We start from the raw sequence: 24,494 nt of genomic DNA, 5'->3' as shown, positions 1-24,494 counted from the left end.
AGTTTTAAAAATCATTTTTTAAAAAAGCCTTTAGATTGGGAAAGGGCATAAGGGAATGGATAAGATTACGTCAACAAGATTTGGGAAACAGGATATGAAGAGACAAATTATGATTAATCCATAAAATTGATAGGGACTAGGCATAGTTGACATTTGTTTACAGAAGGATCTGAATATTAAATTTTCTCTTCTAAACACAATGTGAATAAGTATTTTCACGTTTGCTGCATTTTATTGAAATTGCTACCTGAATGCCTATGGCATCACAGCTGTCTTCCTAATAATCTTATTAATGTGCACCTGCAAATTTGACAGTTTTAAGGTTTGGTTTGGTTTTAGCCCTGGTTGGATTCCCTAGATTTGGAAAGGATCCCTGTTTATGAGGATATAATAATGTGGGACATGTAGGAATGAATATAACAAATAATTCCTAATTTGGTATAAGGTCTCCTTTCTCCCAGTGAGAGAACTCATACTGGCTGTTTAGCACCCATACTGGCTTCTTGATGTGTCATGATGTCTGCTTTATGAATACAGTAATAATAAATTCACCTTGATACTGGTGAAAGATCAATTGTAAGGAATTTATGGAAGTTAAAATTTTTTTTTTTTTTTTTTTTTTTTTTTTTGAGACGGAGTCTCGCTTTGTCGCCCAGGCTGGAGTGCAGTGGCCAGATCTCAGCTCACTGCAAGCTCCGCCTCCCGGGTTGACGCCATTCTCCTGCCTCAGCCTCCCGAGTAGCTGGGACTACAGGCGCCCGCCACCTCGCCCGGCTAGTTTTTTGTAGTTTTTTAGTAGAGACGGGGTTTCACCGTGTTAGCCAGGATGGTCTCGATCTCCTGACCTCGTGATCCGCCCGTCTCGGCCTCCCAAAGTGCTGGGATTACAAGCTTGAGCCACCGCGCCCGGCCGGAAGTTAAAATTTAACTTCCAGTTTTCACTAGCTTAAGTCCTGAGTGTGAGGGAAATAACCATCTGTGCTGTAAGAAGAGCAGACACTATTACTGTAATGGTAGTAGCAAAACCAGAAATTGTTTATTACTATTATAGTAGTAGCAGTTCCATTCCAAGCAACTTTTACCCTTATAAAGTACATGGGATTAGAATAAGTAGAGCAGTAGAAAAGAGAAAAATAACAAAAAACAACTTGAGTTCTGAGTTTCTGTTTAGGGGTAGTCTGGATAATTCTTATCCTGGTTTGTTGTCGCTTCAGAGAAGAGTTCATTAAGGGGTCTACTGAAAAGGTGGTGACTTCTAACTATCTTAATTCAGAATTACTTGAAAACATGCTGTTGTCTTCTCTTCTCTTCTCTCTTTTCTTTTGCTTTCTTTCTCTTCCTTTCGCTTTCCTTTTCCCTTTCCCTTTTCGACAGAATTTCACTGTTGTTGCCCAGGCTGGAGTCCAATGGCGTGATCTCGGCTCACTGCAACCTCTGCCTCCTGGGCTCAAGTGATCTGCCTCAGCCTCCTGAGTTGCTGATATTACAGGAGTGCATCACCACGCTCGGCTAATTTTGTATTTTTAGTAGACACTGAGGTTTCACCATGTTGGTCAGGCTGGTCTCAAAAACTCCTGACCTCAGGTGATCCACCCGCCTTGGCCTCCCAAAGTGCTGGGATTACAGCCGTAAGCCACCGCACGCGGCCTGAAAACATGCTATATTTCTCTCTGGGTATTGTCAAACTGAAAAAGGGTGGTAGAAATTTCTGACAAGCTTCTTTGTAAAAGAATAGGCAAGTATGGCAGACTGGTTAAGAAAAAGGAAATCAGAACAGCAAAACATGGTATAATAACCTGTAATCATCCAAAAAATGGGCAAATCTGAATTAAAGGGGAAAAGCAGAATTTTAATTTATCGTGTCATAATCCTTGCTGAATTGTACAGGATTTGATCTAAAATGTCTTAATAAGGGATTGGAAAGCATGATTAGTGATAAATTGATTTGGGGGTTCTCAGTTGTGGGAGTCAGTTTGGCATTATGTTTGATTTATTTTCTATCTCTGGTGGAGCCATTTACTTTAGATGTTAATTTTTAAAAGATGTTCTAGGTTCAGGCGCAGTGGCACATGAAAATCCCAGCACTTTGGGAGGCTGAGGTGGGCGGATCCCCTGAGGTCACAAGTTTGAGACCAGCGTGACCAGTGTGGTGAAACCCGGTCTCTACTAAAAATATAAAAATGAGCCAGGCGTAGTAGCGTGCGCCTGTAGTCCCAGCTACTCCGGAGGCTTAGGCAGGAGAATCTCTTGAACCTAGGAGGCAAGGTTGCTGTGAACCGAGATTGTGCTGCTGCACTCTAGTCTAGTCAGAGCAAGACTATCTCAAAAAACAAGCAAAATGTTCTATTAGCTGAGACAATAGCATTCTTCATATTTAAATGCAAAAAATAAGCTTCTCGTTAGCTTTAGCCCTTTTAGCTTTAGTTGTTTTCCATGAGGGATTTAATAATTAAATGCTGGATCTGTTTGGTTTGATTATATGAAATTGCTGTTTTTAAGGTCAGAAGTTGAGTGTGAGCAATGCCAAATGGGTCTACCTAATACTGTTTACAGTTATGTTATTACTTCCTGGCTGATTTATGAATAGTATTTGTTCAAATCAGTATTTACTTATTGCACCAAGCCCTGTGGGAAGCAGTAGTGATAAACAGATGAAAGGTGAGGGTTTGTGTCATTGAGAAACTTGGTCTTAATAGAGAAACACATGGAAAGAAATGTATTACTATTGTTGGCTGGGCACAGTGGCTCACACCTATAATCCCAGCACTTTGGGAGGCCAAGGCTGGCGGATCACTTGAGGTCAGGAGTTAGAGACCACCCTGGCCAACATGGTGAGACCCCCATCTCTCCTAAAAAAATATACAAAAATTAGCCGGGCATGGTGGCACGTGCCTGTAGTCCCAGCTACTCAGGAGACTAAGGCAGGAGAATCGCTTGAACCTGAGAGGTGGAGGTTGCAGTGAGCCAAGATTGTGCCAAATGTAGTTGGAACCCCTAAGGGTGGGGGCAGGGTGAGGGAAGGGCAGTCAGGATTCCAAAAAGAAGTGGATGTTAGTCTGTTTATTGTGCCCAGATAGTAAGATTACTTTACTTTAGGTGGAGGAAATAATAGTGTTTGAAGATTGCCAGCCATTCAGTTTGTTTAAAGGAAGGTGAATGGTACAAGTTTAAAGTCCTTTATAATTAGATAACTTAGTTATCTAATTAATATGTTGATGTACTAGCTATTGTGTCAGGTGCTAGGAGACGCAAATTCAATTTCACAGTGCTAGTAGCTTTTGCTGTGGGCAGTGAGAATCCATTGAAAAATTTTGAGCAGTGTGGTCACTTTCAGATTTCTATATCTATATTTGAGACGGAATCTCTCTGTGTCACCCAGGCTGGAGTGCTGTGGCGCGATCTCGGCTCACTGCAACCTCTGCCTCCTGGGTTCAGGTGATTTCTCTTGCCTCAGCCTCCTGAGTAGCTGGGATTACAGGTGTGCACCACCACGTCTGGCTCATTTTTGTATTCTTAGTAGAGACAGGGTTTCACCAAGTTGGTCAGGCTGGCCTTGAACTCCTGACCGCAAGTGATCCTTCCGCCTCGGCCTCCCGAAGTGCTGGGATTACAGGCATGAGCCACTGCACCTGGCTCACAGATTTATACTTTTAAAGGAAAAGAATGGTTAGCCAGATTGTAGAAGACAGAAAGTGAGGCCTGAGTAATGGTAAAGGAGGCCAGTTAAAAGGCAACTGCATAAACATTCAGAAGATACTACTGCTTGAGCCTGGGCAATGACATTGGGCTAGAGAAAAAGAGATAGATAACCAGAAAGTTTCAAGTGTCTTACCTTTGGTTAAGATTTACCAGAGGTGAACATTGCCTCTGTTTACATTCCTTAATTTGAATACACACCCACTCTTGTATCTTACACCTTCACTATAACTGTCTTCGGGTCATTCTCTGTTTCTCAAATGTTCCTTGAGTTCCCTTTTCATGTTACATCAATTTCCCTGGATAATTTCGTCCAGTTCTGTTACTATATATACTAGGGTTAAGACTTCTTCAGAGGCCGGGCGTGGTGGCTCACGCCTGTAATCCCAGCACTTTGGGAGGCTGAGGCAGGTGGATCACCTGAGGTCAGGAGTTCGAGACCAGCCTGGCCAGCATGGTGAAACCCTGTTTGTACAAAAAAATACAAAAAGTTAACCGGGTATGGTGGCACATGCCTATAATCCCAGCCGCTGGGAGACTGGGGCAGGAGAATCACCTGAACCCAGGAGGTGGAGGTTGCAGTGAGCCGAGATCAAGCCATTTCACTCCAGCCTGGGTAACAAGAGTGAAACTCTGTCTCAAAAAAACAAAAAAAAACTTGAGTTCAGACCATATATATTCCATATCATCACTGCAATTCTAGATATATTAAATTGAATTCATTCTCTTCCAAAACCTGCTTTTTCTTTCCTACCCTTAGTGAATTAGCATTAACCCAATTTTTTGTCATTAGATTATATGGACCATTTCTCTAAGAGCTCCTTTTTTTTCTTTTCTATCTCGGATACTGTCTTCATTTCTTCTTAACATTTATTGGGCTGTCTCTCTATATTGTCACTTCATCTGTTCTGTTCTGTTCAGTACCTGGAAGAATCATCACTATTTAGTACAATAACCTTAGATTTCTTCAGTGGTTTCCCTTCACCTATATGATTGTAATAAACTTTATTTCATATGTAGCTTTTTACTCTGTCCCCTGAATGTTTTTTAAATCTCTCATTCTTAGTGACTTTGTGAACCATAGCGTCTTTGTTGCAACCACTCAATGCTTGGTTCTACATTGTAGCTCAAAAACAGTCATAGATGGTACATATACAGTGGATGTGGCTGTGTTCCATTAAAACTTTTTTTTGTTTGTTTTTTAAGACACGGTTGTCTCACTATATTGCCCAGGCTGGAGTGCAGTGGCATGATCATAGCTCACTGTCTCCTTGAATTCTTAGACTCAAGCAATACTCTTGCCTCAGCCTCCTGAGTAACTGAGACTACAAGCATGTGCTGTTAGCACACCCAGCTAGTTTTTAAATGTTTTGTAGACACAGGGTCTCACCATCATGCTAAGGTTGGTCTCAAGTGATCCTCCCGCCTCTGCCTCCCAAAGTGCTGCAATTACAGGTCTGAACCACCACAGGCCCTCATTAAAATTTAATTTGCAAAAGCAGACGGTGGATAGTAATCGTTTGTTCACCCCTGCTCAAACACACCTTGTTAAAGCACACACATACCACTAACCTTTGTTCATTGCTGATGCTCCTGCCGATAACCCACCCTCCCAATGAAGTTGCTTACTAGAATAAGCTCACAGAGGGCATATTCTTTCTGGTTTTGCATCTATACCCTGAGCTGGTGATTAGTATTTTTTTTCAATCAACTTGGAATTAAGAACTTGTGGATAAGTGGACATTTTGCTATAGGAAGCATTGTGATAGGGTGGTATTATGTAGAAAGTCTGCTCTAGGAAATTGAACATTAACTTTTCATTTGAGTGGCGTAGCTAAATATAAGTTTTGATATAAAGAAATTTCAGATTGGATGGTGGTAGTGGTTTAAAATACAGGATTTTGCTCTTAAGATATACTTGGTATATCTTAAGAGCAAAAACTTTTACTTAGGTTCTATTAGGTCTGGCCCTGTGGGCATTTCTCAATAAATATTTGCATAATTAAATGCTGTGATCACTCTTCAGAAAGAACTGGCGAGTTAGATTTTGTGCTGTGTCTGTGTGTGTAGAAGAGAGCAGTGTTAAAAGATCAAGGCTGGGTGTGATGGCTCATGCCTGTAGTCCCAGCACTTTGGGAGGCCAAGGTGGGTGGATCACCTGAGGTCAGGAGTTTGAGACTAGCCTGGCCAACATGGCGGAACCTGTCTCTACTAAAAATACAAAAATTAGCCAGGTGTGATGGCTCACGCCTGTAATCCCAGCACTTTGGGAGGCCGAGGCGGACGGATCACAAGGTCAGGAGTTACAAGACCAGCCTGGCCAACATGATAAAACCCCGTCTCCACTAAAACTACAAAAATTAGCTGGGTATGGTGACGTGTGCCTGTGGTCCCAGCTACTTGGGAGGCTGAGGCAGAAGAATTACTTGAACCCGGGAGGCAGAGGTTGCAGTGAGCGGAGATCTCACTATTACACTCCAGCCTGGGCGACAGAGTGAGATTCTCTCAAAAAAAAAAAAAAAAAAAGAAAAACAAAGAATCAGTTACTGAGGTGGAGCATCCCAAATCTGAGAATCTAAGATCCAAAATGCTTCGAGATCCGAAATTTTTTCAGTACTGACATGATGTTCAAAAAGGAAATGCTCCTTGTCCAATAATATAATGGAAACATTCCAAAATCTAAAACACTTCTGGTTCCAAACATTTCAGATAAGGATACTGAACTTGTACGTGTATGATGATTTTGTATAATTCAAATTGCCTTCCTTAGCCTTCTTTATACTATTCACTTGCTTTGCTTCTCGGGATAGTCAAAACATTAAATTACACAAATGAGGGGCCAGGTGCAGTGGGCTCACGCCTGTAATCCCAGCACTTTGGGAGGCCAAGGTGGGCGGATCACAAGGTCAGGAGATAAGAGACCATCCTGGCTAACACAGTGAAACCCCATCTCTACTAAAAATACAAAAATTAGCTGGACATGGTGGCAGGCACCTGTAGTCCCAGCTACTTGGGAGGCTGAGGCAGGAGAATGGCGTGAACCCTGGAGGTAGAGCTTGCAGTAAGCCAAGATAGCATCACTGCACTCCAGCCTGGGTGACAGAGTGAGACTCTGTCTCAAAAAAAAAAAAAAAAAAAAAATCACAAACACATTTCATATTTAAACTCTGAATTAAGACTTAGGTAACCTAAAAGAGGACAGAATGTAATGTCAGCCCTTTCCTATGTGTTCTATCAATAATGTCATTTCATTTTTTTTTTTTTTTTTTTTTTTGGAGACAGTCATGCTCTGTTGCTCAAGCTGGATTGCAGTGGCGTGATCTGGGCTCACTGCAATCTCCACCTCCCATGTTCAAGTGATTCTCCTGTCTCAGCCTCCCAAGTAGCTGGGACTACAGGTGCCTGCCACCATGCCCAGCTAACTTTTTTGTGTTTTTAGTAGACATGTGGTTTTACCATATTGGGTCAGGCTGGTCTTGAACTCCTGACCTCAGGTGATCCACCTGCCTTGGTCTCACAAAGTGCTGGGATTATAGGCGTGACCCACCGCGCCCGGCCATGTCGTTTCTTGTTGGTTTTGTTAAGGTTAAGCATAGCATCATGTAAATGCTATTTGATTCATTTTCCCTTTCTGATCCTAACCTTGTTTGAGTTTCAGGGAAACTTAAATTTTGATCAAGGAAATGAAGTTACTAGTAGGGAAAGAAGTAATTAATATTAAGTAACAGGAAGGCAAATTGCATTCAGTTCTCAGTTCAGCATTTCTGATAATGCTAATTTCTTTTTTTCTTTTCTTTTTTTTTTTTTTTTGAGATGGAGTCTCACTCCTTTGCCCAGGCTGCAGGGCAATGGCGCGAATTCGGCTCACTGCAACCTCCGCCTCCTGTGTTCAAGCGATTCTCCTGCCTCAGCCTCCTCAGTAGCTGGGATTACAAGCATGCGCCACCATGCCTAATTTTTGTATTTTTAGCAGACGGGGTTTCACCATGTTGGCCAGGCTGGTCTCGAACTCCTTACCTTGTGATCTGCCTGCCTCGGCCTCCCAAAATGCTGAGATTAAAGGTGTGAGCCACCACACTAGGAATATGCTGATTTATTTCTTGGCTAGAAGTTGGCTTGCTTCATGGCTAGTTTTATAGGTACATCATACATCCCTATTTCGCCCTCAGAAGTCATGATGAAATTCACTACTCTAGAGCTCACATTTAAGGGTAATAACATTTTATCATAAATCATTTTTAAATGTATAGTATTTGAGTAAAACCTTAAGCTGTGGTAAAGAAGTGTCTTCAACTTGTTGAATTGGGTGTTTGCAAATAGTTGTTTTGTCTTCTTTATTCTAAAATGTGTATGTTTGCTTTGTTTTTTAAAGCAGTGTGGTTGTTACTGTGACTCTGAAGTGTATTCTCAAAAAAGGGGGAAAGTGCAGGGACGGGTTGAGTTTCCTGTGGGGAAGAAAAAAGGAAATGTTATTTATAGGTGGGTAACATGAAAAGTTGGATTAACTTTTTTTCTTTCTTTTTTTTCTTTTTTATTTATTTTTTAGTAATAGAGACAGGGTCTCCCTGTGTTGCCCAGACTGGTCCCTCAACTGATCCTCCTGCCTTGGCCCCCCAAAGTACTGGGATTACAGGCATGAGCCACTACACCCGGACTATCTCTGTTTTTTTCAACATATAACTAAATATAGATTTATCTTTGCAGTAGACGAAATGAGTATCAAGTTATTACTATATACAAAATTCTTCAGGAGTTTATTGGCTAAAAAATATGAAAATTCTGTGCTTTAACTAAAATAAAATATTGGTTGTATTGAATCAGTTTTTTTGCAGTAGGTCAGCCAAGAGAAGGCTTATATTTGGACTTGTTAAAATAGGCTCTTCTGAAATCCAGAAATTTGTAAGATAATAAAGACCATTTAACTGTTCCTCATTGTTTGAAACTAATGGAATAAGAAATTATATTGAAGTGATAAGTGTGATTTCTATGAGTAGAATTCCCAAGCGTCATCCTTTTTTTTTTTTCCTCCAGATTAGATAGTTCTCCCCTTTTTAGACCTCTCAGGAGAAAGGGAATTTTCCTGCCTTTCTTTGTATAGGTGTCTGTGCAGAGATTTGATGGACATACCATGCCATACAACTAAGCTTGGACAATTGGCAGTTTTTCTGCATACTTCCAGATTTGGTTTAATCAGGGAATTAGTATGATATATTGAATGGGATTTTATCTGGTTAATTATCTTGTTCATCCTGAATTATTAATTGATCCCAATATATGGATCTGACAAATTTTCAAAAGGCTGAGAGTACTGTAAAAAAATACTTTTTAAGGCTGGGCGCGGTGGCTCACGCCTGTAATCCCAGCACTTTGGGAGGCCGAGGCGGGCGGATCACAAAGTCAGGAGATCGAGACCACGGTGAAACCCCTTCTCTACTAAAAATACAAAAAATACAAAAAATTAGCGATGGCAGGCGCCTGTAGTCCCAGCTACTCAGGAGGCTGAGACAGGAGAATGGCGTGAACCTGGGAGGCGGAGCTTGCAGTGAGCCGAGATCGCGCCACTGCACTCCAGCCTGGGTAACAGAGCGAGACTCCGTCTCAAAAAAAAAAAAAAAAAAAAAAAAACTTTTTAAAAGTGCCAGACTTGGCTGGGTGCAGTGACTCACACCTGTAATCCCAGCACTTTGGGAGGCTGAGCCGGGTGGATCACGAGGTCAGGAGTTCGAGAGCACCCTGGCTAACACGGTGAAACCCTGTCTCTACTAAAAATACAAACAATTAGCTGGGCGTGGTGGCGGGTGCCCGTAGTCCCAGCTACTCGGGAGGCTGAGGCAGGAGAATGGCATGAACTCGGGAGGCGGAGCTCGCAGTGAGCCGAGATCGTGCCACTGCGCTCTGGCCTGGGTGACAGAGCAAGACTCTGTCTCAAAAAAAAAAGTGCCAGGCTTAGTGGCTCACGCCTGTAATCCCAGCACTTTGGGAGGCTGAGGTGGGAGGATTGCTTGAACCCAAGAGTTAAAGACCAGCCTGAGCAACATAGCAAGACCCCATCTCTACAAATGGCATGTGTCTGCGGTCCCAGCTACCTGGGAGGCTGAGGCAGGAGGATCGCTTGAGCCCAGGAGTTTGAGGCTGCAGTGAGCCATGATTATGCCACTGTACTCCAGCCTGGGCTGCAGAGCAAGACCTTGTCCCCCTGCTTACTGCTCCCTGTGCAAAAAAAAGCAAAAAAAAAATGGTTTTTACACACAGTGTTAATTTTTGTTTGGGGAGTGGGGAGAGAGATAGGAATATGATTCCACCATTCCCTGCCCCTATTTATACACATACAATCAGAAAATAATAATTTTAGATCTGTATCTTATAGTCCTATGGAGGGATTATGTTGTGCCTTAACTGTAACCCAAGTCTAGATATATCCCATCTTAATGAGTTTCGGTTTTATTTTTCTTTAATTATAATTGATTGCTGTTAAATTGGAATGTAGTTACACGTAATAGTTAAGCAGGGTTAAAATAATCTTTTTGTCGTTTCAAAATGATAGTTTTATTACCACAGAAAGACTACTTATCCTTAACATTTGTTATAGTTCATTTCTATTGCTAAGTAGTTTGTGTTAATCTCCAGATAGAATGTTTCCTTTCAAGGTCCAATTATTTGGTTCTTGTGTAATATTCAACTACTGTTGACTATATATAGCTGAAGCTTTCATGTATCACAGGTAGAGTTTTTAACTGCATTCTCTGTATGTCACTATAATTTGGACATGTACATAATTTTCTTATTTTAAGATGCCAAACTAAGCACATTGTAGACATTTTGGATGAAATTGGAACAAACGGGGATTGTGTGCCTTTAATAATAGGTGTGGATTGGCATTTTGACCTTATAGGTTAAAATAAGAGGTGTGGTTAGGGCTGGGCGCGGTGGCTCATGCTTTGGGAGGCTGAGGTGGGCAGATCACTTGAGGTCGGACCAGCCAGACCAACAAGGAGAAACACTGTCTCTACTTAAAAAAAAAAAAAAAAAATTAACTGGGTGTGGTGGCGCATGCCTGTAATCCTAACTACTTGGGAGGCTGAGGCAGGAGAATCACTTGAACCTGGGAGGCAGAGGTTGCCGCGAGCCGAGATCGCGCCCTTGTGTTCCAGCCTGGGCAACAAGAGTGAAACTCTGTCGCAAAAAAAAAAAAGAAAGGTGTGGTTTAGAGGTTAGAACCACTTGCCTGAATGGTTAAACTAATTAAGCGTCAATTTTAATTAGTCAAATTTGATGAATGCTTTGTTCAGAAAATTTGGGCACCTCATTGAGGAGTCAATGGATTACCAAGAAATACTTGGTGTTTTTTAAATAATGATGAGCTGTTATGAGAAGTATTATTTTATCTGTAGCATGCTTCTTGCATATCCTTACAATTTGTGAAGACAAAATTATTCTTGCAGTTTGATTTCAGATAATAATAATCTACATGACACTTTAAGAATTATAAGAGCCAGCTGGGCAGGCACAATGGCTCACGCCTGTGATCCCAGCATTTGGGAGACTGAGGTGGGTGGATCACCTGAGGTCAGGAGTTCGAGACCAGCCTGGCCAACCAGTAAAGACAGTGAAACCCTGTCTTTACTAAAAGTACAAAAATTAGCTGGGTGTGGTGGCGGGCACCTGTAAACCTAGCTACTCAGGAGGTTGAGACAGGAGAATCGCTGGAACCCGGGAGGCAGAGGTTGCAGTGAGCTGAGATCAGGCCACTGCACTCCATCGTGGGCAACAAAGAGCAAAACTCAGTCTCAAAAGAAAAACAAGAATTACAGGAGCCAGGTTCACACCCGAGGCGGGAGGACCAGCCTGGGCAACAGACCCTGTCTCTACCAGAAAAAAAAAAAAAAAAAAATTAGCTGGGTGTGATGGCATGCAGCTGTAGTTAAGAGGCTGAGGTGGGAGGATAGCTTGAGCCTAGGAGGAGTTTGAGGCTGCAGTAACAGAGCAAGACCCTGTCTTTAGAAAAAAAAAATTATAGGAAAATGTGAATGCTTTGTCTGAGCTTCATAGAATTTTGCCATTTTCAACCCTACCTCCGGTCTGGCGGTAAATCAGCCTAGGATTTTTAGATTTAAAATGAAAAACATAGCTTCAAACTTTGTTCACCAAAACTTAGTATGTAATTCTCTTTTTTTCTTTGCAGAAATGGAATCTATTTGGAATTTGCAGAAGCAAGGTAAGAATGATTAGATTACTTAAAATGTCACTAATAAGTAATCACTGGACATTATTTTTGGGTGGGATTAACAGATGGGTGGTAATTTACCAAATAGACTTTGTATTTTGAGTTATTTAATAACTGCAATCAAAAGGCACTAGCAACTGGGCTGGGCAGCTCATGCCTGTAATCCCAACACTTTGGGAGGCCAAGGTGAGAGGATTGCTGAAGTCCAGGAGTTCAAGACCAGCCTGGGGCAGCATAGACAGACCCCATCTCTTTTTTTTTTTTTTTTTTTTGAGACAGAATCTTGCTCTGTCGCCCAGGCTGGAGTGCAATGGCGCGATCTCGTCTCACTGCAAGCTCCACCTCCCAGGTTCGTGCCATTCTCCTGCCTCAGCCTCCTGAGTAGCTGGGACTACAGGCGCCCGCCATCACGCCCGGCTAGTTTTTTGTATTTTTAGTAGAGACGGGGTTTCACTGTGTGAGCCCGGGATGCGATGGTCTCGATCTCCTGACCTCGTGATCTGCCCGCCTCGGCCTCCCAAAGTGCTGGGATTACAGGCGTGAGCCACCGTGCCTGGCCGATGGCTCTTATTTTTTAATTAAAAAAAAAAATGTAGGCCAGGCGTGGTGGCTCACGCCTGTAATCCCAGCACTTTGGGAGGCCAAGGCGGGCGGATCACAAGGTCAGGAGATCAAGACCATCCTGGCTAACACGGTGAAACCCCGCCTCTACAAAAAATACAAAAAAAAATTCGCCAGGCGTGGTGACGGGTGCCTGTAGTCCCACCTACTCGGGAGGCCGAGGCAGGAGAATGACATGAACCTGGGAGGCAGAGCTTGCAGTGAGCCGAGATCATGCCACTGCACTCCAGCCTGGGCAACAGAGCAAGACTCTGTCTCAAAAAAAAAAAAAAAAAAAAAATGTAGGGCCAGGCGCAGTGGCTCACAACTGTGATCCCAACACTTTGGGAGGCTGAGGCGGGTGGATCACCCGAGGTCAGGTGTTCAAGACCAGCCTGGCCAACATGGTTAAACCCCATCTTTACTAAAAATACAAAAGTTAGCTGGGCATGGTGGCAGGTGCCTATAATCACAGCTACTCGGGAGGCTGAGGCAGGAGAATCGCTTGAACCCAGGAGGCGGAGGTTGCAGTGAGCCGAGATTGTACCATTGCACTCCAGCCTGGACAACAAGAGCGAAACTCCATCTCAAAGAGAAAAAAAAGTGATAGTATTAAGAGTGAATATGAAAAAAGAAAAAACAGCGACAAAAAGATACTACCATACCACGACTGGTGAGGATGGGACAATACTGTAAGTGAAAAATACAGAGGAAGGTATTCTTTACCTACTAGGTAAAGATACGAATGATTTTTTTTCCCCTCCTGGTTATGAAAGTAAGACAAGCCATAAATGTTTTTAATGTGGGAAACCAACATGAATAAGTATTTCCACTTTGGCTGGCCTTTCTCTGTGTTTGTGTGGTAGACAACAAATAGCCTAAGAACTGAAATTCATAGTTCAGAAAAATATTAGCTGTTATAGGAACCTTATCTGGGCTGGATATTCTCTGAAAAGATGGTTAAAAATTAAAATAGATTATCCTGATTATTGTGTACCTTCTTCCTGAATATATTAAAATATGATTATTGTGGAATACATGAAATAAAGTGAGAGTTTTGTAGTAGTCACTGACAATAGATTTGGGTTTTTGAACCACGTAACTGAATTGTATCCTATTCCTCAATTTACTTTGCTCATTAATACAAGTGCATTTCAGATGGATGTGAAATTCCTAGAATTTCAGAACTTGAAATGTGTAAGAAATTCTCTTATTTTACGTATTAGGAAAATGAGTTCCAGTGAGGTTCCTATAAACTAGAAAGTGGCAGGACTAGAATGTAGGTTCCCCTGATTTCCCAACTTCGCTCTTTCTTCTGGAGTTACTTTCTGTGTATCTTACCAAACAAATGAAAAAAAAACGTAGACTAGAAAATACACCCTGCAGGCTGGGCACGGTGGCTCACACTTGTAATCCCAGCACTTTGGGAGGCGGAGGCAGGTGGATCACCTGAGGTTCAGGAGTTCAAGACCAGTCTGGCCAGCATGATGAAACCCCATTTCTACTAAAACAAAATTAGCCAGGTGTGGTGACACATGCCTGTAAATCCCAGCTACTAGAGAGGCGGAACCAGGAGAATCGCTTGAACATGAGAGATGGAGGTTGCAGTGAGCTGAGATCATGCCATTGCTCTCCAGCCTGGGCAACAAGAACGAAACTTAGCCCAAAAAAAGAGGAAAAGAAAATATACCTGGAAAAGTAGACCTACCTGTCTTTACTGTAAAATGGCCATTAACTCTTTGGAATGAGCATGTTCTTCATGGAGGGTTTCCAGTGGGTGGCCCTAGGAGTCCCAGAAAGGATATTATTATTATATTATCTCTGGACTAAACTAGATTGATTGTTAGGCTGAAGTGGACTTGAGTTTTTCCAATACTATTTTCAGGCCTTTAAAATTTTCTATTGGGTAACCAGTCGTATTGACTTGCCTTTTTTTTTTTTTTTTTTTTTTAAAGCATGTATACTTGAAAAAGTTGTTAGGATAGGTAGAAATTACATATGTGTGTGTGTATATATATATATAATAGTATATATATATAATGAAAGCAGTGCCCCTCCAGAAGAGGGGAGCATGCAGCTAAATAGTAAGAATTTAGAATAACTCTGGAGTTTTTGTCCAGACACATTCTAACAGTTTTATATTTTGAATCTGAAAGATCCATAGGCTTTTGTTACTGCTGAGAATAAAGGCTGGTGTTACTGTGGGAAATGGAGTAAGCCTTGATTAGGACTGAATTGGTAGTTTTGCTAATTAATTTAATGTCAAGTTTTTGGTGCCAGGTTTTACTTAGATAGTTCCTACGCTGGTTAAAATAAATTTTGACTTCATTTGCTGAGAACAGCAAAAGAAAAATCCAAGTGTTTCTTTTAATATTGGATTATTGGTGACAAGCTTTTTTATTTGGCTGCTGTTTTCAAATACACTGCTTTTGTAATCAGTAGAAGTACATAAAACCCTTATTAAGTTAACTCAACCATCTCTGATCTGTAGGAGTTGAGGCCCTCACTATCTAGAGGACCCTGTACTTGGAATTCTTTGGAATTCCAAACAGCTACTTCCAGGTTGAGAAACTGGATCATACGTGTGTTAGTACAAAGAGGAAATGGGCTTGAAGTTTTGTTTTCATAAAAAAAGGGGCGATTTAAATGATGATTATTTGGGATTTGTTATTGGAACATGGGTATTTTGATGTTCTAGAACTTATTTTTATTTTTATTTTTTAACCTTTCTAGATCCCAAAAGGATAATCACTTACAATGAAGCCATGGATAGTCCAGATCAATGAAGGACCAGACTGCCTATTCGTAACCTTTCTGCAGCATTAGAGCCATCGTTCATGGGGGACACAAGGCTTTTATGCTCCTAGATCTTCAACGCAGCAGAGGAACCATAAGTAGAATCACAGGATAATATATACAAATATATATATATACATATATATATATATATATAGTTATTTAAAAAAAGGCAACTGAAAGTAATTAGACTTCTTAAGGAATCAAATTTATTTCAAGAGACTACACATGGTTATTTAATCTCCGGTACTGAATAGGTTTTTTTTCTTCTGTTAGTTTTTGTTTTTAAGTGTGAATGCAAGTGATTAATGAATACAGACTTAACAAGTGTGGTTCTAAAGTTCCTGCTGTCATCAACTTGGGCAACAAATGACCCACTGGAAAGGCAAATCCACTTAAAAGATCTCTGTATCTTGTTCTGTGACTGAAGTGATACACTAATCACGGGGAACCCAGAATGATTCAACATTTTCCCCCACTCCTCCCTTGATCTTTTTGGTTTTACTTTAATTAAGCCCTGCGAGAATGCTGGATAAATGCCTTGAAGTTAGCAGGGTGTATTTTTTTAGCGAATATGATTTGCATGTCTTGCCAGGAGTTAAGCGGCCTCTGTGGGGTATTGGGGGAATACTTTATTTCTTTCCATTTATTTTTTTGTGGGTTGGGGATGGGGAGGGCATTGAAGTTCTACAATTCTGGAATAGTTGATGGTACATAGTTAACTTGGCTTCGGTTACATATTGGACTTTAACAACTGAAGAATCTATGCGTGTCATTTAAAGAAAAGTTGCAGAACAAGCAATTGGCTTAGATATACAATCTGGAAAAATATTCCTGTGCCCATATTTTAATGTAATTGTATAACTGGGAGCAAAAATATATTCTGCTTTTCAACTGTAGGTGCTCCAGACTTGCTCTCTGTCACTAACACTAAATGTGCTGTTTTCCTTGTTTTTCATCAAACATTTAAGACAAACTTAGACCTTTCGGTAAATTCTTTTTAATTTCTCAAAAAAATCTAAAAGGGGAAGAAAAAAGTCCATGAAAACTAAAACTTTTCATGTTTTTAGCCAGTGAGAAGGTAATAAACCCTGACTGTAGAAGGTGTGTTTTCATGCAAACTATACTTCTGAGCTTATTAGCTTCTAATTATATCTTAATAAATATATTTTATTACTAGAGCAAGATGGGTTTTTAAGGAAAATGTGAAATTCTGGAAATTTTCTTTGGGGCAGAGAAGAGCATTAGCCCTGTCTTATCATTACATTGCCATCCTGTTGCACTGCAGCTTGTGTATAGCATGCTAAAATAAATTTTTGTGTGTGTGTGCAGAAATTAAGGGTCCAATTGAGATTGGGTGATGTTAGTAGCATAATAACAAGTTGTCTGGCCTGACACAGCATCACATCACACACACAGAAATTAGTATATCCATGTATGTCAAATACAGGTTAAAATATCAGGGCATTTATATAAAGAGTTGTAGTCTTCTGATAAAAGTAGACTGGATCCCCTGGGGTATTTGGGGAGAAAGTAACTACTTTTGCTCTACCCCTAGAAATGTCCAGTTTTGAGTGACTGTAGTATGGATGGGTTTTCTTGTTTTGTTGATTATTTGAGGCTTTTAAAACAAGTAGTTCATGAAAGAAGCTGTTGGACTCAACATAGAGTAGAGTAACTATCTTTTTAGTCTGGATTTCTGCCCTGCTTAGATTTTAAAAGTATAAGCATGGATTGCCAATTCCACTTGATGTAAACAAAACTTTTTTTTTATACATAATATATATATATATATATATATATAATAACTTATTGTATCAGTCCAGGTTCAGAAACTTGTGGTAGGCCAGTTCCAGATAGTTTCATTTCACCTGTAAACTGTATCACTTTTACTGATATTGTAATTTTCAAATGTATAATATGTTTACAGATGTGCCCTGCATTTAGTCTGCCTTGTTCCTATTTTGATTTTTGTTGAGTCTCCTGCCTGCTTGCCAAAAGCTAGGATGCTTCAGGCCCATGTACAATTGAAAGCAGAGGCATCCTTGAGCTTTAAAGCATTGAACAAACTGGAAAATGCAACATACCACATAACTGAAGTGAAAAAAGTCTGTGTTTTTGTGTTTTTTTAAATAAAAATTTTCAAAAAGTTAAAAAAAAAACATAAGGTTGATTAAAGGGAAAAAAGGCTCCAGTTTGTTTTACAGGTTTTAAAGTTCTGCTGTGTGTTCAATTGCCTTGTGTAACCACTTGTCGCCTTAGGGCCAGATTCCCCTCACCACTCCCCCTTTTTAAATGTCCATTTTGCTTGCCTGGAATTTTAAAGTTCTTCTGTCTCACAACTCACAAGAAACTCTGGGTTTGTGACATGCAGAGGTTGAATGAATATATATTTGAAAACGAAAAAAACAAAAAACAAACCCAGCCCCCACCTGAATTGGGCTTTTTAACTTAGAAGCAACGCTTGATTGAACATCTTTAGAAAGTTGTTGCTTTTCTAATTTCTTTCCATATCCCTCAGGCCTCAGTGTTTGGAGAAGCCAAAAAGAATGTATCACTTCTCTGTCTGTCCAAAGGTTTTTTGAGAGTCTCACTTTTAAATGAAACAATGCAACATTTCACTTTGATTTCTCCACTGAAATTTCCTTGATTATATGGTTAGAGGTATGTAGTTAGGAATGTCTGTTAACTTTCTGAGAACCCTAGTGCCCCATCATATTAACTGTCAGTATTTTGGGGGCATTAGGTTGATAGACTTAATTGCCTAGGTACAAGCAGGACTTTGGGACAAATCTCTTTGTGCTGTTTGGTAACACTTAACTCTGTTTGTTGCAATCCTTCTCCTTAGGTCCTCACACAATTCCTTACAGAGCACTTATTAAAAAAAAAATCTTAAGAGTTGATCTGTTTTCTGATTATTTTGTGTAAGCTTCTAAACAGACTTCAGCTGTGATTAATTTAGCACATTTAAATAACGTGTTATTGTTTGGTATAAAGAATTTTCCTCCAACTCAGAGTATTAGTACTGTAGCATAAACCAAATACAGTCTAGAGGGGATTTTTAACATCCCTCCATTATAAAGACTGAAAAAGGGGTGTGTGTGTATGTATGTGTATGTGTGTGTTGAGTGGTGTGAGGAAAAGATGGAGATATTAAAAATTAGTAAATGAATGTGTATAAGACATTAGTATTCAGAGAATGAACTTGTATTTATTTTGTGCCATTTGTTTTCATTACATAGAAAAAAGTCAGGTGGTTTAAATCCTTAAAAGGGTAGTATTGAAAAATGGCACTAAGAATGAAATTATGACCTATTTTTTTAATAGCTATGAAGATACTAATTATGGGTGAAGATTTCTTTTTAAATCTGTTTTGATTATTGTAGGCTTCTGTGTCACATACCACTCTTGTAGGTGTCCTCAATAATCCCTTTTTCCCACAAAACACACAGGGTGTATTATCTTTTCTTTTTATTCACCCTCACTTTGCTGAACTGAAGTTAATTACATATCCCTTCTCCTCCTTAGTAATGAACCTTCACATAAAGTGTATTTACAGCATCTATGGTAGCCAGCCCTTTCTCCTCTACTTTCTAGGAGGGGATTAAATTCCAATAACTAGGAATTTAATTTAATAACAGACTTTTTTTTTCTTTGAAATAAATGGCCAGAGAGTTTCTCCATTTTAGAATTTTGCTGTCCTCCTTAGTCATCTGCTTACCTAGTCATTACTCATCTGCAGAAACTTCATAAAGGAAAAGTGCTGCATTGTTTTACAAATAACAGTTTTAGGGAAAACCTCAACTATGGGAGTTGTCCACAATACAAAATTTTCAAAAAACATTACATAGCGGTAATTTCATATTTGGTTGTTAGACTTGTTGCATCCCACATCAGAGGCATCTAATGATTTATCTTTTGTAATTGCTGTAAACTTGTTAAAGCCATTTAGTGTGAAATTGTCAGGTATCAAATGGCTATTGGAAAGGGACTTTACTCAATTTTAATTCCGCTGTAAATAAGGAGGGAGTCATTCCTGTGAGGGTCTCTTCAGAGAAATAGGTTAAAAGTCCAATTTCCAGGTATTATGAGTATAGTTATGCCACTGGGCCATATCCTCAGATAACAACAGCTGATCCCTCTTGTATAAATATGTTAACTGTGCAGAACAGTTATGCTATAGGACAAATACAATGGTCTTTAGGGTCAGATCGGTTGATGCCACACCAGTCAAGGTAGAGTCTGATAGGGCAGTATCTTAATAACCCTACCCATGACTTAACTGTTGGATTTGAAAGGAAAAGTTAGGATTTGCTCTCCTCCCCTTCACCCCCACAAAATTTTGATAATTTGTTTAAAAGGGAGAGGCAGAGAAAAAGATTAGAAGCATAAATAGCTGCTCTAAGTTTGCCAGAGGCACATAGCTTAACATTAGTTCTTAATATCGATGTTATTTTTACTAATTAATCAACAGAGCACCAAGATTCTTTCATGGTGAAAAAGGTGGGCTTCTGTTTTGGTATTTTAAAATGTTTCTTTTAAAATATATATCACCTGTGTGAGAACCGGGACCACCTGGGAGAGTGATGAATCATTGGCTCTACTCAAAAGCATTGCTTTACTGAGTTTTAAATTTCACACCGTTTTGCTGCTCAAGAAAGGTCTTAAAGTAGTTAAAGGATGCCAGCAATAGTCTGAATAGAATTTTCGGTTGTCTGCATAATAAAAACACCCAGTGCAGCATGACTGGAATATTGCTTTTGCATTACTGGCAATGGTACATCAGTTATGGGCTAGAAACTATGGAACAGCCATCCTGGGATGCTGATTCAGACTTCCCTATTTTTATCCATACAATTTTGTTATGTCCAGAGTTCTAAAGCCGTTTTGTAATACTGCAGTATCCCCCCCCCCCTTTTTTGTTTTGAGACGGACTCTGTTGCCCAGACTGGAGTACAGTGGTGCAATCTTGGCTCACTGCAACCTCCACTCCCTTGGTTCAAGCAATTCCCCTGCCTCAGCCTCCCGAGTAGCTGGGATTACAGGCGCACACCACCATACCAGGTTAATTTGTATTCTTAGTAGAGATGGGGTTTCACCATGTTGGCCAGACTGGTCTCGAACTCCTGACCTCAGGCAGTCTGCCCGCCTCGGCCTCCCACTGTGCTGGGATTACAGGCAGGTGTGAGCCACCGTGCCCGGCCAAGTATCCCTTTTCTACAGCCTTACTAAACTAGTTACAAACATTTATTTTCCAATTTAGTTTTACTTTCAGTGCATATCAAAGTTATACTCTTCAGACCAACAAACTTGAGGGCAAATTATATAGCTTTCCATATACCCTTTTTTCCTCAGGTGCTAATCAAAGGCTCTGAAAATGGATACTGCTTTAGTAATGTCTGCTTTATTCTTAAAATGCTTATTTCTTTTGCTAGATGTAAAGATTTGGTGTTAACAAAAGTGGTTTTAATATGTAAATATGAATGAATGCCTTTAGTTTACCCTGTTTGTCTATTATTATTAGTCTGTTTTCATTTATCCTTCATAGAGGAGGATCCTTTCTTGATCTTGAATACATTTCATTAGATATTGTTGCATTTTAAGAATGAAAATACAACTGTTTTCTGTCTTAGATTAATCCTGCTGCTGCTATGAGAAACTGAAAATCAAGAATGTGATGCACTTTTTACATTACTATATACCATACATATACCATAGGTTGCTTTGATACCTTTACTGTAGCACAGCCACTAACAAGAGTGAGTGAATTATAAAATTCTCTTTGGGAGGGAATCAGTAGAAGTAACTAATTCTTAGCTGATATTGGCCTATGAAGGACAATAACTTAGGAATATAAGAATTCTGTTAATAGTACACTTTTTGGCCTTAAATGTCTTCTACTACTGAAAATAGTTTAAATCTTAGCTTTGTTTCTATTACTCCCTCTCTCTGCCTCAGAAAGAGGAATTGGGAAGAATGGCTTAAAGGATGTGGTGTCAGTGATTTGTTGCTGATCTTTTAGAAAACATTTGTCTATGTAAGCTGGGAACTTAATTTTGTTTGTATATAGAGAAGAAATAATGCTGCCCTGAACCAATCAGATTTATTTTAAATCAAATCAATCAAAACTCCAACTATTCTGTTTCTCTTGTCTTTTTACTTAGCAAAGGAAAACTTTAGTAAGAATGCTACTTGACAAGAAGAAAAGTCCTTTCTCAAGCACATACCCAAACTTGAAGGTGGTGATTGAACCCAAAATAATGGGTGGGAAACACCAAATGAGGTGGAGGAATATGAGAAAGATGTGTGGGCCAAAGCTATCGGGTTATATTTTGATGTTGCCAATATCGCAAAGCCAAAATTTTAATTTGCTTATTTAATATATTTGTTGGCCAGAGATCTATTTTTATATCAATGTGCCTTGCATGTATATTAAAAAAAAAAGAATTGGAAAGGCCATGTAATGCCTGAGATAGTTGATGGTTCTTACCACCTCACTAATTTTTATGCAGTATGAAATGCTCATTCTATTGCCCAACTGGTGCTCTCTGTTTAAAGTTATAGATCTTGTCAAACTGGAACTATTTTATAAGCTGGGGAAGTGATTTACTTTTTTTGTTGTATCTTTTTTGTTCTTAATCTGTTAGTGGCTGTCCTGTAGTGGGAAATAGTTAAAGGATTCTTCACTCCCTTTTCTTCTCCCTTCAGCACCTTCTTCAAGTAAACATTTCTTCTGTGCTTTGAAAAAAGTTTCAGCTTGCTGTCTCTTTTAGTGTTTTAAAGAAGTGTTATACAAAGCATCGTTTGCAAAATGTAGGGAGATAATGGAGTCCACTTTAATTTGGAATTCTGCGTGAGCTATGATCCAAGTTATCAGCTCTTTCCAACTTTAAAAATTTTGTTAAAAGCACCTTGCTTAGAAAATTTAAAATATTTATGTCTGCAACAATTGTCTCAAAATAATAAACTGTGCAATTCTTGTCATTAAAAAAAAAAAAAAGATCTGAATTCTCCCTAATGTGACTTGTTAGTTTCTCTCTGTATTTCCTGCCAGTGTAAATGTGAAAGCTTTGCTTGCATTACGTTTTAGAAATGCATTTTGCACACTCGAATTTTGCCGAAGCTCCGTGAAAAGGTTAGATCTAAGTAGATGAATAAAGCTATGCACATGTTTTGAAAGTTTAATTTGTGTGTCATTACCAAAAGTGACCGATTTGTCCTTATTACTTTGCTGTTCTTAGCTTTACCATCTTTGGAAACTTGGCTCAAAGTTATATAGGTCTGGGCTGGCTCATCAGTGGAACTAGGAGAGAGGAAAACTGGCACCTATTTTAATAAAGTTCAATTTAAACGAGAGCTTGACTTGTATCTGTTAAAGGGCTTTTCTTGAAACAGGGCAGTTTTATCAGCTTTACAAATCATTGGATGCTTTTCCTTAGTAATATTTTGGTTTATTTGATCAAATAGAAATGGAAAGTAATTCAAACTGAAAGACCCTTTTTTGTCACATGGAACTTGGTGACAATTTTATGTCTTAAAGCTGGTTTAAAGGTAGGATGGCCTTTTACCTTTATTGCTTTTGCATAAATTTGGTTTACTGAATTGACTGGCTTGAGATTAGAATTATTCAGTTGTTTGTAAGATCAAAGCACAGGTGGTTTTAAAGATAACATGTATCTTTTAAAAAATTGCCCAAGCTGATTAGAACAAATTTAGAAATTGGGTACATTTGGTTCAAGTGCTGCAGTGTGCATGTACTAAATAGCTTTACTTTGTGTGTATGTGTACTTATAATGTATAGATGTACTGCCCAGGTTTTGTCAAATCTTTTTTAAAGTTTTTTTTTTAATTGCTTCAGGACTTTTGTAGGAGAGGCTAATATGTTTAAGTAGAAGATATTACTGATGGTATTTTCCCCGTGTTCCTACATATAAAATAAATATTTCCATTTTATAGCTTTTTCAATGTACAGAAGAGGGTTACTTCTTCATCAAGTATGTTGCCTTTGAGGACACAGCAAAACCCTTCTATATGTATCTTCATTGATAGTGGCAGTTAAAAACGAAGTCATCCAGTTAAGACTCGAAAGGTGACCCATAATTAATTGCATGCCCTTAAAAGGCAGAAATACAGGAGTGTAGTAAGCATCATCTTAGATGGCTATGGTTCCTCTTCCGCATCTGTCAGTAGTTCACTTATGTTCAGTCTTAGAACCTATTGGAAAAGCAAAATAATTTCTGTCTTGTGCAGAGGCACTTAGGAGCTGAGTTACATCTTAATCTAGGGGAATGGATGATAAATGGAGTACAGTTACGTTAAAGGATGTTTTCCCTTCCCCCCTCAAAAAAAGTTGCAATGTTTGTTTTGCCCAGTCAAAAATATAGGTCTTTTCTAGATATAAGAACAGTGACCAGAAATTTTCCCTTTTGCTAATAAATGCTTAGGTATTTGCTATAGCTGTTTCTGATGTCATGGATTCTGAGGAAGTGTCAGTTACGTGATGATCTTCCTTTATTGTTGTCTTCATCATGTTCAGTGTTTTAAAAATATAAATTACAAACACTCTACAACCATACCCAGATTTACTTATTTTATCAGAAAAAAAAACTTGAGAAATTTGTAGATCAAATTGAGAGACAATAAGTGTACATTGTTGAATAAAAAATTTTAAAGTTTCTGAGGTGTTTGTTATCTTTTGTGTGCTTTAATTTTTTAAAAAGTCTTTACTGACGAATCTTAAATTCAACTGATAAAAAGTAAAAAAAAAAAAAAACTGAAAGCAGAGTTTGTGATATTGATAATGATTTTTTTCAAAGGGTCAAATATGTGAAGAATTTAAGTCTTAAGTGTACTATGGTCCTGTGAGTTTTTTTTTTTTTAATCATAGAGGTTTTTACAGTGCTTAGAATTAGCTTGCTTATTGAAAAATCCAGAGCTATCCTGCCTTTTTGCAGGACATTAAGTCTTATGCTCTTCCAGTTGAAATAAATCAAAATTGAGCTAAGCAGTTAAGCAACTAGAATGTTAAACTGCCAAGATTCTGAATTTATTCATAACTTTATGTTGAAACATGTGGCAGTACACAGTGGAGAAACTTCCTGTTTCAATAGTACTGATTTGTCACAAGGTGAAAGGAAAATCAATGCCAACTTCAGCATTATTAGAAAGAGCAGGAGAC

The 24,494-nt window shown here is 39.2% G+C and overlaps 1 protein-coding gene across 1 annotated transcript in view; it reads left to right on the top strand.

Annotated features, from left to right (window-relative positions):
* The window catches only part of NUFIP2 (nuclear FMR1 interacting protein 2), a 39,119-nt gene extending 15,127 nt beyond the window's left edge, over positions 1–23,992 (top strand). The window contains exons 3-4 of the mRNA XM_010378343.2: positions 11,879–11,911; positions 15,254–23,992. Coding sequence (XP_010376645.1) covers positions 11,879–11,911; positions 15,254–15,306 — 86 coding nt within the window. The 3' untranslated portion in view covers positions 15,307–23,992. The remainder of the gene's footprint in view (positions 1–11,878; positions 11,912–15,253) is intronic.
* The last annotated feature ends 502 nt before the right edge of the window (positions 23,993–24,494 follow it).

The sequence above is a fragment of the Rhinopithecus roxellana genome, chromosome 19 (assembly GCF_007565055.1).
Source record: "Rhinopithecus roxellana isolate Shanxi Qingling chromosome 19, ASM756505v1, whole genome shotgun sequence".
Classification (NCBI taxonomy): Eukaryota; Metazoa; Chordata; class Mammalia; order Primates; family Cercopithecidae; genus Rhinopithecus; species Rhinopithecus roxellana.
This window is presented reverse-complemented; position numbering and strand designations above follow the sequence as displayed.